Raw genomic sequence first — 17,568 nt, forward strand, 5'->3', positions numbered from 1 at the left:
CCAAAGTCAAACTATAATTGAGGTTTTGCTCTTCATCTCATAATTTTAAGGGTACTACATCTGTAGAAAAACAGACTTATATAGGAAGAACCCTCTCTACAAACGTTCTGTTTGTTAAAGCCTGAGATGCTTGTTAGGTGACACAGTTACAGTTTCAGCTCTGATTAATCTCCAGGAAGCTTTAGTACAGTCTGTTAGTTCTTTCCTGTCCGGCCGGAAAAGCACGATTGGGAACTTGGACCCTAGTTTATATAGGACTTTTTTATTTCAGTAGGATCTGTAAATAAGTATACTGAAAATAAAGACTGACTTGTATTACATGTAGGAGCACTGACTATTCAGGAAGAAATCAGTCAAATCAAGCGGAAATTGCAAGCTGGCAAGAAAACTCAGGAGAGGCAGAAAAAGAGGTACCGTGATCGCATGGTAGAAAGGTAGGCATCTTCTCCAGAAGACTGGAAGTATGCTAGTGGTTACAGCATGGGATTAGGATAATGTGGTATCCTCTTGTGTAGGACAAGGTAAAGTTCACTATTTTAACATGCCTTCCTATATAACATGCCATTTCCAAGCTTTGGCAGGCTATTGAAGATCGAATTTTATTTATTGTAGTTTCTAGAGTTTTAGAGGCATTTTAAGTGCGAAGTATTTAGACCAGTGTCATTACAACTCTAAATATCACCGCAGAATTGTTTATAGAAGTCTTGTGTAGTTTGACTGATGATTTCTAAGGAAGGGCGTATGATAGTCTTATTAATTAACAGTTTGTGGAATAGCTGATCTACATGAGTAAACAGTGAGCCCAAGACTATATTGTTGCCAGATATATATTGTAGTTGATTTTGAGTGAAGCTGTGTATATGTAAAGCAGATGTTTTAAAAAATGTTCTACAAAAACAGGTCCTGTAGTAAACCTTCATATTAAAGCTTTTTTCATTCTGTGTGCCTTAAGCAGGATTCAGTTTGTGTGCTCGTTGTGCAAATATCGTACGTTCTATGAGGATGAGATGACCAATCATTTGGAGAGCAAGTTTCACAAGGAACACTTTAAATTTGTTGGAACCAAGTTGCCCCAGCAGACAGCTGACTTCCTCCAGGTGTGCCTTTTTTGAGCAGAGTTGTCTTCTGTTTTGCCTGAGCCAGCTGAGGCTCTTTCTTTTCCAATATGTCTGTGTCACTTAGTTCGGAAGTATTTTGTGTGAATTGGAAACAGTTTGGGGGATGAATATTGGTAGTGTCAGACTTCAACAATCCTGTCTTCATAGTTGTTTGACCCTGCCCTGGCCTGCATCTTTCTTTATGCTACCCATCCACACAATAGTCTTGCTTTTAACTTTTGGGAAGAAATGACACTGGTAAATAAGTTATTATGCATAAAAATACATTGCTTGGAATGAAAAGGAATGGGAAAGGGGTCACAGCCTTGATTATGGGGTACTCATTGCAGGCTTGGCATTTGACCAGTAAGGTATCTTGTATTTCCTCAGTGTTATCTTGAGTGTTCATAGTAAGTTCTTCTACAATGCAGGAATATGTAGCAAACAAAACAAAAAAAACAGAAGAACGCCGTAAAGCAATTGAAGATATTAATGCAGTCATACAACAGATCTACAAAGACCAAGATCTTACCCAGGGTATGTATTACCCTGCAACTAATGTATAGTCTAGTATGTGAAAGCTGTCTTAAAAGTTCAGCAGTGAATTATTTGAATTAACTTTCTGCTTAGAGTACCTGTTCATGTTTCTTGCATGAGAGCATGCCTGCAGAGCTGCAAAAGATGCTGGAAATCTACATTTTACTGTCTTCTATGGGAAAGGCAAGATGGCCTTACGTTGTCTGTGCTGCCCATTAATATGCATGCCCAACGACCTTTTCTGGCACCTTGGAAACATTGTTGAAGGCTTTCACGGCCGGAGAACGATGGTTGTTGTGGGTTTTCCGGGCTGTATTGCCGTGGTCTTGGCATTGTAGTTCCTGACGTTTCGCCAGCAGCTGTGGCTGGCATCTTCAGAGGTGTAGCACCAAAAGACAGAGATCTCTCAGTGAGAGATGGTGCTACACCTCTGAAGATGCCAGCCACAGCTGCTGGCAAAACGTCAGGAACTACAATGCCAAGACCACGGCAATACAGCCCGGAAAACCCACAACAACCACCTTGGAAACAGTTGCACCTCTTTATGACTAAATGAGTGGTGTGATTTTAATGTGGGTGGGGGGAAGGAGCTGGGCGTAGATACATATATATAGTCATAGGAAATACAGTGGATCAGAAATACAATTTGTTTTAGGAAGTAGTAGTTCTTGAGTCTGTGTGAGAACTGCTCTTTGCTCTCAGTCCCCAAGGGTAGAACTCTACATGCTTTTTAACTACAGGAAGAGACAGTAAGAAGCACTGGTAGCTTTCCATTTTTGTTTTTCTGTTTTTATTTTTCTGTTCAATCCATACAGTTGTAGCCAAGTTTTTGGTGATGCAGGGAATCCCAGATACTGAGTACCTCCACTCTCTTTAGAATGGATCACTTGACAGATTTGGGAAATATTGGTGGTTATAATAGAGTGCACATTCTACAGCAGTATGATTTCCTGACCGTTCTTCAGATATAGGTATGGAGCACTTCGTCAAAAAAGTGGAGGCTGCTCACTGTGCTGCATGTGACCTCTTCATCCCAATGCAGTATGGAATTATCCAGAAACATCTGAAGTCTCCTGACCATAACCACAACCGCAGAGTAAGTATGTATTTGCTGAACTGAGCACTAGCAGATAGCTCATTGTGTAGGGGTGGTCACTTGCTGCCTGTTTGAACTTTTCCTGTCTTAGTTTGAAAGCAAACACAGATACGCGCTAAAATAATTTGATGAGATAATGTGCTTATTAGTGCTTTTATTTAATGTGTGTGAAGACAATGTAAAGAGCTTGTATGAAGCAGAAACACTGCTACTAATGGCACCCCATATTTTCAGCAGTCCTTTGCTGCAGCAGCTCCAATATCTTTTTTTCCTTTTGGTTTTGTAAAAAGATCTGTTCACTTAAATTCAGTGTTAAGCTAATGTTTTAAGTACTGGAAACCAGGATCAATACACACTTCACATGGCAGATTTGTTTGTTGTACTGAACATTGTAAGATGTGAAAGGGAGATGTATGGCTTGAAACACATGGGAGATATTTTTTAGGAAGCCATGGCCAGTTGCTGCAATTTGTTATGTGCCCCTGCATGGATAGATAGGCCTCTTTCCTTCATGCAGTCAACTGTTTCTAGGAACTTTACAGTGTATGTGCAGCAAACACATCTGAACCTAAAAATTAAGGGAAAACCCTGTTTCTGGTTTTCCCATCTGCCTGGTCTCTCCTCATCTGTCCACTCTTCCTACCTGCCAGGGGGTTTCCTTTGTCCTTTCTTGCATTTTTGTTGACCGCTCCAGTCTTGCTTCTCTCACTGTAAGAGGGGTAGAGAAGCAGGCTGTTGGAGGAGGCAAGTTGCAGCCAACTCAAGCCTTCCCATCTCCTGCTTGACGTGGCTATTGCAGCCACAATTTCTCATAAAAGCAGAGAAAATCCCGTGTAAACTTACTAATAAAATTAATATATCAATCAAGGTACAGATAAAAGATATTTGTATGAATTATTGCTCCAACTGTGGGTCTGAGTTCTTATAAGGTTGTTGTTGTGTATTAAGCTCCACTGTGGACCTAAGTTGTTGTCGATTATGATTAAATATCTTATATTTGTACCTTGATTGATATGTTAATTTTTATTAGTAAGTTTACACAGGATTTTCTCTGCTTTTGTAAGTTTCTTACCATGTTACTCCCTGTATTTTGCCAAAATTTCTCATGGCATCTTGGTTTTCCCAAACAATATGCCAGACAAACTCCTTTTTGCCCGTGATGTCTGTGAACACACAAACCTTGCAGTTACTGGGTTATGGAGGGTTACCTCTGAAATCTGCTGCCTTTTAGTGTTTTTGCATTGTGTTTTGCATATACCAGGGGATTGCCCCAAATTTGTAGAAAACTACCCTAGCCTGCCTTGTGGATTTTTTGTTCTGCACAGAGCAGGCATTGATAACTGTTGAAATTAGAATTGCTTTGTATACTGAAGATGCATAAAACACTTTCAGAAGTATGGTTTAAATCTGACTTTGTCCACAATTGATACCTTATAATGTGTATGATAATTTGAAGAACTGTATATGAACGTTTGAAGAACTGAATGTTCTTGTTACACATTTTAATTCAGTATCCAGCCACGTGGCAAGTTCTGCTCTGATTGCATAGTACTTGGGGCTGTTTTTTTTCTCTTTTTTAGAAAATTTAGGTTGGATCTCATGATACATCAGCAGAAAGTGCTGACAATATCAGATCTTCCCAACTTTTCCCTTGACCCCATGGAAGTTTATTCCTGGAGTTGAATGAAGTAGTAGCCCTGTAGGTCAGGCAGCTGAGTGGAGAGAGAGAGGAAGATACAAAAGTAGTTCCCTCCTACCTCTTCCATGTATGGAGTTCTGCTAATGGAAGAGTTAAGAAGGGAGCAGTTTTGACCTTTTTTTCCTCTTGACCTGTGTGGCTAATGTTCCACTGTAACCTGTGACCCTGGGAATAAAGCCAGGAATATCTGTGGTCCTCAAGCTGGATTGAACCCCGTTGTTTTTTTTAATCCAACTTCTCAGATGGCAAAAACTAATATGAGCTGTGCTGATGTGGCATAGGGTTTGGCCTCTTGCTCTCTCTTGTATTGTGTATATTCACTATTTTACTTGATGAAAACCCTCATTTGTCTTTAACTCTCCTAAATATGCCAAACAGTAGAATGACATGAGCTGGGTTCTGCACAGTGCATTTTATCTTAAAGCATTAGGTTAAGTTTCTTTAATAAACAAGTTCTTTAGTAAAAGGTGAAAGATTTGTATGATTGAAAAGAAACCCAGAGTATTGTGTTCTGATTCCAGTTTGATAGTGAAGGAAGCTTGTAGCTTCCAGTTTTAACTACTAGAGACTTTTAAACCTTTGTTTTTCCTCTTTCTCCCTATTTTCTGCTGAGTTTCCTTGTCTTTATGTTTTGTAGCTCTTATCATTTCAATGTAGCTGTGTAACTATGTAGATCCAGTCTCTTCCACCCGCTTATCTCTATGAGGAAAGCGATGGAGTGGGAGTAGAAACGAAATATGTATTTTTTAAAAATTCAGAGGCTTCTTAGGATGTTAGAAGGTGACTTTGTTCTTATTTTGCTTTCACTTTGACTTTTGCTTTCCTAGTAGTTTAATTAATGGTATTTGTGTTGGTTTACTTTTTATTATTGTTTAATTGGTGCCTAATCAGAGCTGATTTACCTGAAGGGGAGCTATTTTTATTTCTTTGAGCTATTTTATTTATCCTATTTTATTTTGTTAGATAATTGAAGTGAAGATAAGCTAGCTCAGCACATATTTCAATTTTCTTGAAATTCCCTTTATTTCTTGGGGGAGAAACATTATTTTTACCATGGTTTCAAAGCTTCTATAACTGTTATGTTTACCCCCTTGAGATGAGCCAGTTCTTAAAGATAATAACATTTCATTAATATATACAAGTAAGAATGGCACAGGTTGTGATGTCTCTGCATATTTTGCTTCTAGGCTATGATGGAACAGTCCAAGAAATCATCATTAGTAGTTGCAAGAAGTATTCTTAACAATAAGCTTATCAGCAAGAAACTGGAGCGGTATCTCAAGGTAATGCAGTGCCATTTTGAGGCTACATTTTGGTACATAATTCTAATTCATCTGAGGGCCCTGCATGATATTACTAACTCAGGGGGGTTGCACTGCTGTGGCAGCATTCAGATGGCACAAACCATGGTTTAATCAGACCATTGTTAGATGTGGCATCAGTAAGATAATAACAAATGGGTTTGTTTGCTGGTATCAACCCAGAATTTCAAACTATGGCTGGTTTATCTATTATGTACTAACTGCATGGTCTGTTCTGATTAGTTAGCCTCCTTTTTGGTACCACTCTAATTCCTCTCTATCAATTCCTACTCTCTCTAGTTCATGAGCTCTCATTGCATCCCAAAGTACAAGTTATCTTCTGTCTGCAGTGCAGATTTCTCTATCCACCCCACCCCCCATTTTTTCTCTTCTCCTCCCCACCTCATAGTTCCCTATCTGTATCCCATTCTAACTCCACTTGCCACAACACTCAGGACTTAATTACTTTCATATGCTGTGGCATCATTCTAGCCATTGTTCTCTCAGCCATCCACTTGCATTGCCCTCTGTGATGTGAGGAGTTAATGTCTCCTAACGCTAGCTGATCTGTGGTTCTGTCTTGCATTGCAGGGGGAGAATCCTTTCACAGATGACCCTGAAGAGAAAGAGGAACATGAGGAAGGTGAGGCAGGAACTAGTGGGAACATAGAGGAAGGAGTGCCTGAAGGTGAAGGAAGCAAGGATGATGAGGAAACCAAAGGTGGAGACAATCTGGATGAAGAAAACCCAGTTGAAGAAAGTGGCACAGAAAATAAGGGTGAAGAAGAGGAAGGGGAAGGGGAAGGGAAAGAACCAGGACAGGGGGAGGACTGGAACTTGAACACGTCCCAGGAATCCTTTGCTGCTGAGCAGGAGCAGGAATCTGAGGAAGAAAGAAAAGGAATTATACCTTCAGAGGAGCTGGAACCACCTGATGAGTGAACTTCCAAAGAAGGTTGACCCATCTGGAGACTCTGCATTTAAAACTTTTAAAAACCATAACTGTATTTGTGACACTACATGGCACGCGGCTTTTGGTTTTCATTGACTACATCTTCACCTAGTTACAGCACTTAAAAGCCTTTATCTGTAAAGTGTTTTGGAAATAGCTTTTTTAATCAAATCTTCATTGTATTAGCTAGGTTTTGTGCAGTACAATTTCTAGATGGCTTTGTACTAGGAAAATACCCCCCCCTTTGAGTAAATACTCAAAACCAAATTGTGTTAATCTGCTTGTTCCATGCTACAACCTTGGGAAGTAAGTATCCTCTAACCCCCAGCCCAGATTTTGTATATAGTTGAAAACGTTCTTGTTCCCTGTACCTTTTTTGCCTAGAAATGTCAGAAGCGGAATTCTGAGTTTTAAATTCTGCACAATTGGAGTAACTTCCATGCAACTGTAGCATTCTTCTCTTCTACCTTTTTACTTTTAGTATACAACAGAAATACCTGGGGTCAGCACAGTAGTTCTGCAGTGCTTTTTGTTTAAGAGTGAATACTTCTAGTGGATAGAGAGAAAGCACTATTCCAGGACTACTTACGTATGTGGGGTTCTGAAAGCAGCAGCAAGGTGTTGGATGTGTAGGAGGGAGCTCTGCAGCCTGGTACGCTCTTAAAAGGCATTGCTCCTTTTTAAGTTTGACCTGACTTTGTTCAGGGGAACAAAGGTTGCTATACTGTAAATGAAGGCTATGGTGGTCTATACGAAATCTATTGATGAAGAGTGTTGCAGAAACATTAAATATTCCCTTACCAACGGAGCTCTTTGGCAGTTGTCTTATTCTGAATCTTAACAGTAGCTCATTCCTCTATTCTCTTTTATTGTTGTATTATAGTTTCTAATAGAACCACTCCCACCTCCACCAAGGCATCAATACTACCTACCGACTTCAGCCCTTCTCCCCCCACCCCAAATTGCTGGCAAAGCAAATCATGTAGCTAGTCCTCTTCATGCTCCATTGATTACCCTGTCTTTCTCTTTATGAACATTCACTCTGCCTGTAGTGGGCATCAAGCAGTGGAACTGGAAAAGATTTATGATTCTGTTTTGTGACAATTAGCTGCATCAGACTAAACAGAAAGGTAACAGTAATACCATTGAAGAACTGGGGTGGGGGCTTTGAAGCCATATGCGCTCCTGCTGCGTTAACCCCTTAAGCATCTGATGATCAGTGTGAGAAAATATTGTGAGTAAAATGGAAAAGGCAAGTGTGTTAAATCAAATGAGAAGTTTTTAACAGTTTAAATACAGCAAACCCCAATGTCTAATTTGTTTTCATAACAGTAGCTATATCTTGCATGAACAACTTGTAGATGTCCCTGAAAATAAACTGTGTGTATCTTGGGAATAATGAAAAACTGCAGTACAGTGCTCCCTATCTAGAAATCTGAATGGGAACCGGGGGTGGAGAGTGTATTAGCAGTATGAAAGAAGAGTTCTAGGACAACTTTTATGTACTTGGGAACATTGCTTAGCTGATTATTATGGCAGTAACCAATGATGATGGATTGCTAGTACTTACATAGTCAAAGTGCTGCATACACTCTGTGTTTCAAGATGTAAGTAATATGCTAATTACCTCTAGGATTTACTATCTTTCTGCAGCTCATAGTACTGATACCAGTAAATGGTGTGGGTTGCAGAAAGGTGTTACATTTTAGCACCCATTTTCCATAACTTAGTGTGTATACCAGCTCATGTGTGGTCATTATAAGGCTTAAATACAATCCTAAAAAACTGCGCTAATCACAAAGTCTTTGTTACACTGACAGCACAATCCTATCTAGAATTGCTGTTTAAGTCCGTTGCTGTTGATGGGCTTACTTTGGAATAGCTCTGCGTGGAATTCAGTGGATTTATTTCTGAGCGAGTCTGCTTATACTGCACTATAAGGGTGAAACTACACACTGCAAAGCAGAAAAGGATTCCCACACTTGTGTTTGCCTTGATGTTGATGGTGGGTGGGGTGGGGTGGGGGGGACATTAGCAGGGGAGAGAAAGTATCAGAGGTGTTACCCAGCTGTGTGGTTAGTTTGGACCTGCCTGGTCTCACATTTCTACTTCCAGACTTCTGCCCTGCAACTGAGAGCTCCTTTGGAACCATTATGGATGAGAACCTCAAAAACCATAGAACTTGTGTACATAAATCTTAATTTAATATTCTGTCATTCCATGCTCGTTATTGTGTCTGTATTTTGGAAATGTGAATATACTTCCAAATCCATCGTCTATAAGTTTTGCTACCTTTAAAAACTAATTAAAAATTCATACAGATGCAGCTTTTCTTGTCAATTTGATGGGAAAGGCTGCACTGAATAAAATTCTCCTTTACACTCTTTAATTTACCGGAGGCTTCTTAAGAATGGAATTGGCAGCTCTAAGGTGAGAGTGAGGTTTCTACAATTAATTGCTGCAGTGGATGGCTGAAATAGTGGTTCCTATAATATTTTATTTCAAAGTTGTGAAATTGGAGACAGCTAAAGGTGTGATAGGCATGCCAGTGGTTCAAGATACTAGACGATCCTGCTACTACCTCCGTCGTCTGCAACCAATAGATGATCCTGCTACTACCTCCATCGTTTGCAACCAGTAGCAAGCAGAAGAGCAAAAGTCAGTGAAGGAGGGTGGCTGGTGTTCTGTTCTGCAGGCAGAGTGGTTCATGTTGGGATAAATCGAGGAATAGGCTTATACCCTTTTCAGATTGAACTTGGTGATTCTCCAAAACCTTCATGCTTTCTTCATCTCATCTATTTATCGTACTCTTTGTGATTAGTAAACATCAAGTGAGACGAACCTGTCTATTCAAGCAATGTAGATGGGGAGTTTAATGATTGGGTAGACAGATCATCGTAGGTCTCGAAAGGAAACAGCAAGTATTAAATGTAAAGATTTCTATGCAGTTTTTAAAAGGCATTTTCTGAAATCTTGGTAGCCTCAATTTATCTTCATTAATGTAGTTCACGATCTCTGTACATTCTGCCTCCTTCAAATGACAAAGTAACCACCTGCTTATATGCCATCTCTGTGTTATGCTACATATGTTTTCTATTTTGGTTTTGTTATCCTTTGTCAGAGGTATGTGTCTTTAAAACTGATTTAACTCAAGATGTGATTTTTTCCAGCAGTGATTCTAAAAACTGTCAGAGCAATTTGTTACATTTACAGATTTGGCCATGTGTGTGTAATTTTGTACAGATTCTGTAGAGTCTAAAAGCAGTGACTTGGAGCTTCTTTCAGAGTGTAGTCTTTTCTTGGTAAACTGCAGGGAAGATGGGCAATATCCCTGCACACACACCTTATTATCCTTACTGGTTTTCTAGCCTCTCTTTACCAGACAGAACAATTTGCCTAATTATTATTCAAGAAAATATTAAAAGTTCACTATTTTTTCCATCTTCAAAATGAATTTTCTATCTTGCTTATTACTTGCCTATTTTATTTTTTGGTTTATCTTTTGGTTTTAAACTAGTATACTGAACTCTGAAGTTCAAAATATGCCAGTAAAAAAATGCAGCCTGGCAATGTTTCACATGATTAAAAACGTAACTTAAATACTGTAGTAACTTCTCCATACTGCAAATCCCAGCACATTTCTACTCCTGATTAGAAATTACCAGCTAGCAGTATGCTACTTCTCTCATCCATCCCCTGGCCTTAAAACTTTTCTTGCATGACATGAAAGCTTCTGGTATGAAAAACTGAAATTTTGGTTTCCTAAAGGATATTCCTGAAAATCTAAAATGTTGATTATGGTGAAGGAACTTGTACCACAAAATTTGTAGAAGACATACACAGAGAGATTTGTAAACTTGAAAGGCCAACAAGCTGCTTTAGGAAGACCTATGTACAAGTTATTTATCTCAGCCACTTTACAAATTGTGCCAAAGCAAAACTGCATTTGCTGTTGAGTGTATGATGTATGCACACAAAGACTTTGCAGTCACATTTCAAAAATGTTTTTAAAACCCAAAAATGATGGGGTGCAAAGCTATTAATACACTGTCTTGAGGAAAAGGAGAGAATAGAGTGGAAATACTATTTGCTGAATGTCATAAAATCCACCCTCCAACGCAGCCATTCTCTTCAGGAGAACTGGAAATCGGTTGTAATTCCAGGAGAGCTCCGGGATCCATTTGACGGTTGGCATTTTAACTGCTATTTGTTTTTGCTGCAACAACTACTCTCCTAAAAAAGGTGGGAGAGAACCTACACAAACCTCTGTCTTGCAGCAGTGAAACTACTGCAGCCCTGCAACTACCGCAGCTTGAAAGTATGTGAATCTCTGTATGATTTTGAGAGAGTGCGAAACTCCCCATTTGAACCCTCACCCCTGGCACCTTTACTATGTCATTCCGCTCCAAAAGATCAGTTTTTGGAGCTGTTTTCTGCGGCATCGCTGAACAAAGGCACGGAAATTGTTCTATCGTTGGCATTTCACCCGCAGCAGCAGTCTGTGGACTGGAGCGTACATGCTTTTAAGACAGGCGGAGGGTGGTGGGGGAACGAGCCTGAAACACGCCCGCCCCTTTCATGAGAGAGCGAGGGATGTTTGCGCCTATTAGATACAGTTGGAGGGGGCGGGGTGTGCCCGCCAGTAGTTTCCATTTTAAACCCTTGTGGGGGGATTGGGTCGGTTCCTAACTTGCAAAAGCATTTCCTCCAGTGGCTGGAGTGGGGATTATGATGACAGCTTTTCCTCAGCCTAGAAAAACCTGATTTTTTAAAAAGAGAACTAGTAACGTGGCATGATCCGTTCATCAAGAAACAGGAGTTCGCATCCTGCAACTACAGGTCCTATTATGTGCCGTCAAGTCGCCTCCGACCTATGGCGACCCTATGAATGAAAGACTTCCAAAATGTCCTATCCTTAACAGATTTGCTCAGATCCTGCAAACTGGAGGATGTGGCTTCTTTTATTGAGTCAAGTCATCTCGGTTTAGGTCTTCCTTTTTTCCTACAGCCTTCTACTTTTCCTAGCATTATTGACTTTTCCAGAGAATCGTGTCTTCTCATGATGCAACCAAAGTATGATAGTCTGTTTTGTCATTTTAGCTTCTAGGGAGAATTCAGGCTTGATTTGATCTTGTACCCACTTATTTGTCTTTTTGGCTGTCTATGGTATCCACAAAACTCTCCTCCAGCACCACATTTCAAATGAATCAATTTTCTTCCTGTTAGCTTTCTTCACTGTCCAACTTTCACATCCATACATAGTAATAGGGAATACTATAGTTTGGATTACAGGTCGTATACAAGCACTCATTTTCAGCAATACTGACCTAGAAATCCTCACAGGAACGCATGAATAAGTAGTGTGTGGTTGAAATTTAGTTTACATTGCGTGCACAATAATCTACACATAACATATAAAAGAAGGAGTCCATTTATTCATCTAACAAAACGACGCCTGTTGAGTTCTTAAAGTTCTTTTGCCTTAAAACCTGACTGACAGGTGGAAATTCAACAGGTGAAGTGCCTCTAGTGAATCTCCATCTCTACTCTGCCGGAAAAAAATGTTATCCTTTTATAGTTTAAGAACATAACAGAAAAAAGAGCCCTTTCTGTATCGACAGAATAGCCCCATCTCATCCAGCATCCTTTGTCAGGATAGCCACAGGTCAAGGCCTCTTTCTGTTATTGCTAGGGAGCACTGGTATTCGGAAAGTTACTGGAACATGAGAGTTCTATTTTGGCCAGCATAACTAACGCCCAACTAATGCTCTTTCCTCCATGATGATTTCTCTCATCCCCCTTTAAAGCCCTCTAAGGTAAAGGAGCAGCACTGTATCCTTTACATGAACTCAGCACTGAGTTCAGCTTGTTCATTGTAAATTATGCTTTGTTTCAGAAAGATTTCATCTCTGCGCTCGGCTTTATGCTTTTTAAAAATTTCTGCTACCATGTCCTACTGTCTCTCTTTTATTGAATGTCCTGTTGTTCACTATTGTATAAAGAAATAAACCTTGTGTAAAGTACTTTCTTTGTCTTGAAGTCCAAGGGCATCTTAAAGACTAACCAAATTCATTCCAGTGTAAATTTCCTGAGTCAAAGCTCACTTCCTCAAGCCGCTTCAAAGTTTTAATACATCTGCTATGGAAGTACACTTGATGCGTCTGAGGAAGCGAGCTCTTGCTATCGTTCATACTGGAATAAATTTGGTTAATGTTTAAATTGCCCCCTGGACTTGTTTATTTTGCTTTAACAGTAACCCTTTTTGGAATTTTAGTCCGTCCTGCTCTTATTTTATCTTTAAGGAAGTCATGCTTATTTCACGGCATCGCAGCGACAGAGATACTCGACCCCAGACTGCTTTATGGGGGTCTGATATCCCCATGCAGTTCTGCCCGTTTTGAGCGTGTACACAGAAGAAACGGGACTGGAAACTCCTGTAGCAAACCATTAAGATTGTGGATTTTGAGCTGCTCCAAAGCTCGGAGAAGAAGGCAGGTGGACCAATGTGAGTGTATTTGAGATTGGCAGGCGGGAGAAACAGCCATTCGTGAGCATTCAGCTGGGAGGGCTTTGGGGGATTGCAACCAATAAAAATCCGTTGAGACCACAGCGGTAGCCAATCACTAGTAGCCAGTGGTGACCGCACCGTTAAGGTCTAGAATTGTCTTGCGTGGCTGTAGGTTGACGCGGGGGAAGCCATGGATCAGGGATACGGTGAGTGTTGCTCTTATAGCCGTGCTGGGCAACGGGAGCGCGAAAGAACGCGCGCGCGCACTCTCTTAAAGAATTCCGGCGGGAAGCGCCGTTCGTTTTATCGCGACTAGGATTTACCCGGCCGCTGAGCAGGCCTCTGACGGCCTCCCCGTCTCTGCTCCGCAGCAGTAACGTTGATTGGCCATTGGTTTTGTCTTTCAGGGATTTTCTCCTAGTGATTGGTGAGGGCTTGGTGTGCGCGGCAGAGGGTTTAATCCTCCTGTTCTGCGGAGGAAGGCGGGATTGCGGCATATTTCCAAAGACGACACAAAATGGCGTCTTCCCGCTCCGGCTCCGTTTTACACCGGGCGACCTTTCAGCTGAGTTGTGAAGGGGCCTTGTCGACCTCCTTCCTCAGCGTACTCTTTCCTGTTTAAAGCGGAAGGGTCTTTCTTCGGCTTCTGGCAGGGCTCCTGTGTGTTTTGACAGTTTCGGTTGCAGTAGGTGAAGCTTATTCTGGCCCATAGATGACGTCAATCAGGGACCGTTTCACCTGTTTGCTGTTAAAGGCAGGAGACCTGAGAGCCCACTAAGAGGTTGTTAAGCTGCATGCCTTGAGTCTCAGTGAAAAAGGTGGACTATAAATAATGTAAACAAACTAACTATTTTGAGAGGTAGCTCTTGCACCACCTCTTTTATATTAACAAAGATCCAGTATGCTCAGGCTTTGAGAGTAATTGGATAACCTTCCGTTTACTCAAATTACCAAATAAAATGAAAACTATTTTTTAGCCTGCATTGCCCCCCCGAGGCAGCAGGAAAAGTGAGGGAATGAAAGCACTCCTAAACCTGCGTCTTCAGAGCATTGGCTCTTTAAAAGCCGTTTAAAGTGTAAAGGGACACTGTTTAAACAGGCATTAGACCCGCCTCCACACTCCCCAAAGGCCACGTTTCTGTGTGTATGTGCCATCAAGTTGCTTCTTAATTATGGCAACCTTCTGAATGAAAGACCTCCAAGTACCACCACTTAAAATAATGGCCCTTTAAATTTAAAGGAGCCAACGTACTGTGGACCAGCTACTCCTCCAGAGGCATCAGGAGTGGTGAGGAAGGGAGTGCTTGAGGGAGTGTGCAGGTCTCAGTTTATCAGTTACACCTAATATCAGTGACTGTCCTTTTCTAGAAGTTTAGTGATCACCTGCATCTTTGTAACCTCTAGGATCACTGCAGTAGGCACTCTATATAGGACAATCCCTGAAGATAGTCCAGATGTTTCTGCTAAAGCAGAATGACTTAGCCAACCTACTGACTAAAGGGAAGAGGAGGGAAGGTACTGCAATAATTAAGGGCATGTAATTGGATATTGCCAACCTGATACATTGCCCGATATTTCTGATACTAAATCAGCAGTACCTGGTAGTATGATATTTTGATATTAAATCAGCAGTACCTAGTATGATATTTTGATATTTCACTCACAATAAAGGACCCAATGCACGTGAACTAGCTCCCCCCCACACACACACACACATCCACAGGCATGCCAGGGCAGGTGAGAGAGAGCTCCCTACTGGATTGTGCCAATGCTGCAGCCCTTTAAACTTTAAAATCCACTGCAGCAGACCTGGCATCCAAAGGCTATGTAGCTGAAAAATCTGAATGATCACTAAGCTTCTAGGAAAGATGCAGGTGTAGTGGTACATATGGTTTATACCACTAATGGCCTGTGCAGAAGCAGGGATGAGCCCATGCATACCCCCATACTGCACAGTTGTGTTGATGCAATGTTAAACATGCTATTGATTTTGCATAGGACATCTTGCAATACAATATTAGTGTGTTCTGACAACTCTTGGTGCTTCAGAAGTTTTTGTGGATGCTTTACTGCTCCAGTGTTCCTGGCCCATAGTTTTTCTATAAGTGCTTCAGTATTGCTTTACACTCAGAACTAGATTATGTTTGTTAACATAGATAGTTGCAGGTGTAAAAAGTCCTGTCAGCTGTCTCCAGGTTCATTTAGCTCCTATATAGAGCAAGAAACAATGTGTGTGAGAGAGATCTTGCCAAAGTCACCATCTGATAGGTTGGAAGTGGAACCTGCAATCTGTGGGCACAAGGCTCCCACAATGTTCCCTGCTCTCTCCTTTGGAACTATTTCCATCCTGGAATAATTTATTCCCAGAGCTAAGGGACTAATAGCGTACTAATATTTATACCAGTTGGATGGCTGTATGTTTTTTCTCTTCCAAGAATGGCACTCCATCCATGCAAGAGGTAAAAAAGGGGAGTCTCATTCCTTTCCTCCTCGTCACTATAGCTGCCAGATCAGTGTAACTTTTAGTATACAGAAGTCCCAGACTGTCAGTGCTTTCTCCTGGTGTTTTGCAGGATCCGAGTAAATATGTATAAAATCACATAAGCACAACAAAATGTTCAAGAACAAAGTCAAGTTTTACATAATAGAGGGAAAGCAAAATCACGTTGATTCACATTTCTTTATTTCCTGCTTCTTTTACAACATAGAATGAATGTCTTGCTACTTTCAGCTACAGTGAGAACTCTGCTCCTGGGTAATCTGAGGCTTTCACAGCTCAGCTATGCTTTTGTTAACTCTGCTTCTGTGCAACATTAAGATTTGTAGTTAATTGGTAGTGTGACTGAAGAAGAAAAGGCAGAACAAAAACTCTTCAGAATGTCTAAATAGCAAAGAATTTTGTGGCATCTTAAAGTTAATTCAAAGATGAATTTATTATGTATGGACTACCCATTATATTCAGAATGTGGGAAAATCAGCTGTTACCGACAGTGACCAAAGTTACAGTTATAGCAATAGTTACAAGAACTGACTTGAACAGTTACAGAAATTGAATCAAAATCCATTGCCTTTTGATGTGTTTGAGAGGAGAAATAGAACAGATCTAGAGGACTAAAGAAAAGTGAATTGTGAAGATTTAGCTTAAGCTAATGAGCTACTTAATTTACCTTACAGGTTATGGTACTTGGGGTACTGATGCAACTAGTACTCAAGGTAAGTGATAATGGCACTTAAGTGAAGTTTAGAAAAGAAATGGGTTCTAAACCAATCCTGTTTTGGGGGAAAGAAACAAATCCTAATTTGTTAAGTGTCCAAATTCATATGTTACAGTACATTACACTGAGGCTCTTTGTGCAAAGGGAACGATGCAGAATTGCTCATGAGGATTTCAGACTCATTTATCATAAACAAAATGTAGTTTGCTGTCTGAATGCAGCCTGAGTCTTGAATATCTAGGTGGTTATGTTTCTGTAATGTTCCCTCTTCTGGCATCTTATATCCTATAAGTTATATTTACCACCTTCCCTTGTGGCTCATGGTGGCTAACTCATCCCTTGTGGTTTCATGGTGGCTAAGTCATCACAGTTAAAACATTACAGTTTAAAATGAATAGGTTAGAACCCCAGATACTGCCCCCAAGGATGCCTACAATTTATAAGTCATTAAAATCCCAGGCAGAAAAGAGGTCTGGTACCCCCTGAAGATTTCTAACTCCCCCCAGGCACCCCTTGAAGATTTCTAACAATGGTGCTCCCCTCACCTTCTCAGAGAGGTGGTTCTACAGACAGGGAGCTACAATGGAAAAGGAATGGCTGTGGTTGATGCCAAATGGGTCATCTTAAACAGAGGGCAGCCAGTACATAACAGCCTGTAGACTGTAGTTGGCACATGGAGACACGAGGGAGGTGACAGTCCATTTGATATGTGGGTTCTAGGCTGTGAAAGGCTTTAAAGGTTGTAACCAGCCCTTTGAATTGGTCTTGGAAACTAACTAGCAGCCAGTGTAGCTGTTCTAAGATGGTCCCCTTCAGCCAGCCCCTGATGATAATCATGTTGCTGAAAGTTGAACCAGCTGCAGTTTCTTTATTCTGTTGAAGGGCACCAACACAGAGAGCATTACAGTACCCCAAATGTAAGGTTACAGAAGCATGGATCAGTGTGGCCAGATCAGCCGAGTCTAAGGGCTAGGAGTTGGCAAACGGATGCAGCTGATAGAAGGCGCTTTTAGCCAGTTCAGCAACCTGATTAACAAACAGCAAGGCTGGGCCCATGAGCACCCCCAGGCTCTTAACAAGCTCTGCAAATGCCAGCTCCATTGCTTGCAAGACAAGTGGATCCAGTCTCTTTAAAACATAAGCCTTCCTGACCAGTACCTCTT

The 17,568-nt window shown here is 40.9% G+C and overlaps 2 protein-coding genes across 6 annotated transcripts in view; both read left to right on the forward strand.

Moving 5' to 3' along the window:
• LOC129327524 (A-kinase anchor protein 8-like) overlaps nt 1-7,490 on the forward strand; it is a 32,854-nt gene extending 25,364 nt beyond the window's left edge. For 2 of the 4 annotated variants that reach the window (XM_054976266.1, XM_054976268.1), the window contains exons 8-13: nt 326-434; nt 953-1,097; nt 1,529-1,634; nt 2,600-2,730; nt 5,617-5,712; nt 6,322-7,490. In XM_054976266.1, coding sequence (XP_054832241.1) covers nt 326-434; nt 953-1,097; nt 1,529-1,634; nt 2,600-2,730; nt 5,617-5,712; nt 6,322-6,672 — 938 coding nt within the window. In that variant the 3' untranslated portion in view covers nt 6,673-7,490. The remainder of the gene's footprint in view (nt 1-325; nt 435-952; nt 1,098-1,528; nt 1,635-2,599; nt 2,731-5,616; nt 5,713-6,321) is intronic. The other 2 variants (XM_054976267.1, XM_054976269.1) reach the window with 1 other exon arrangement.
• A 5,820-nt stretch (nt 7,491-13,310) lies between these two features.
• Nucleotides 13,311-17,568, forward strand: part of LOC129327374 (A-kinase anchor protein 8-like) — a 30,068-nt gene continuing 25,810 nt past the window's right edge. Inside the window, exons 1-2 of one of the 2 annotated variants that reach the window (XM_054975956.1) lie at nt 13,311-13,396; nt 16,365-16,403. In XM_054975956.1, the coding sequence (XP_054831931.1) occupies nt 13,381-13,396; nt 16,365-16,403 (55 nt within the window). In that variant the 5' untranslated portion in view covers nt 13,311-13,380. The remainder of the gene's footprint in view (nt 13,397-16,364; nt 16,404-17,568) is intronic. The other variant, XR_008596812.1, reaches the window with a different exon arrangement.

This window comes from Eublepharis macularius, chromosome 4 (genome assembly GCF_028583425.1).
Source record: "Eublepharis macularius isolate TG4126 chromosome 4, MPM_Emac_v1.0, whole genome shotgun sequence".
Classification (NCBI taxonomy): domain Eukaryota; kingdom Metazoa; phylum Chordata; class Lepidosauria; order Squamata; family Eublepharidae; genus Eublepharis; species Eublepharis macularius.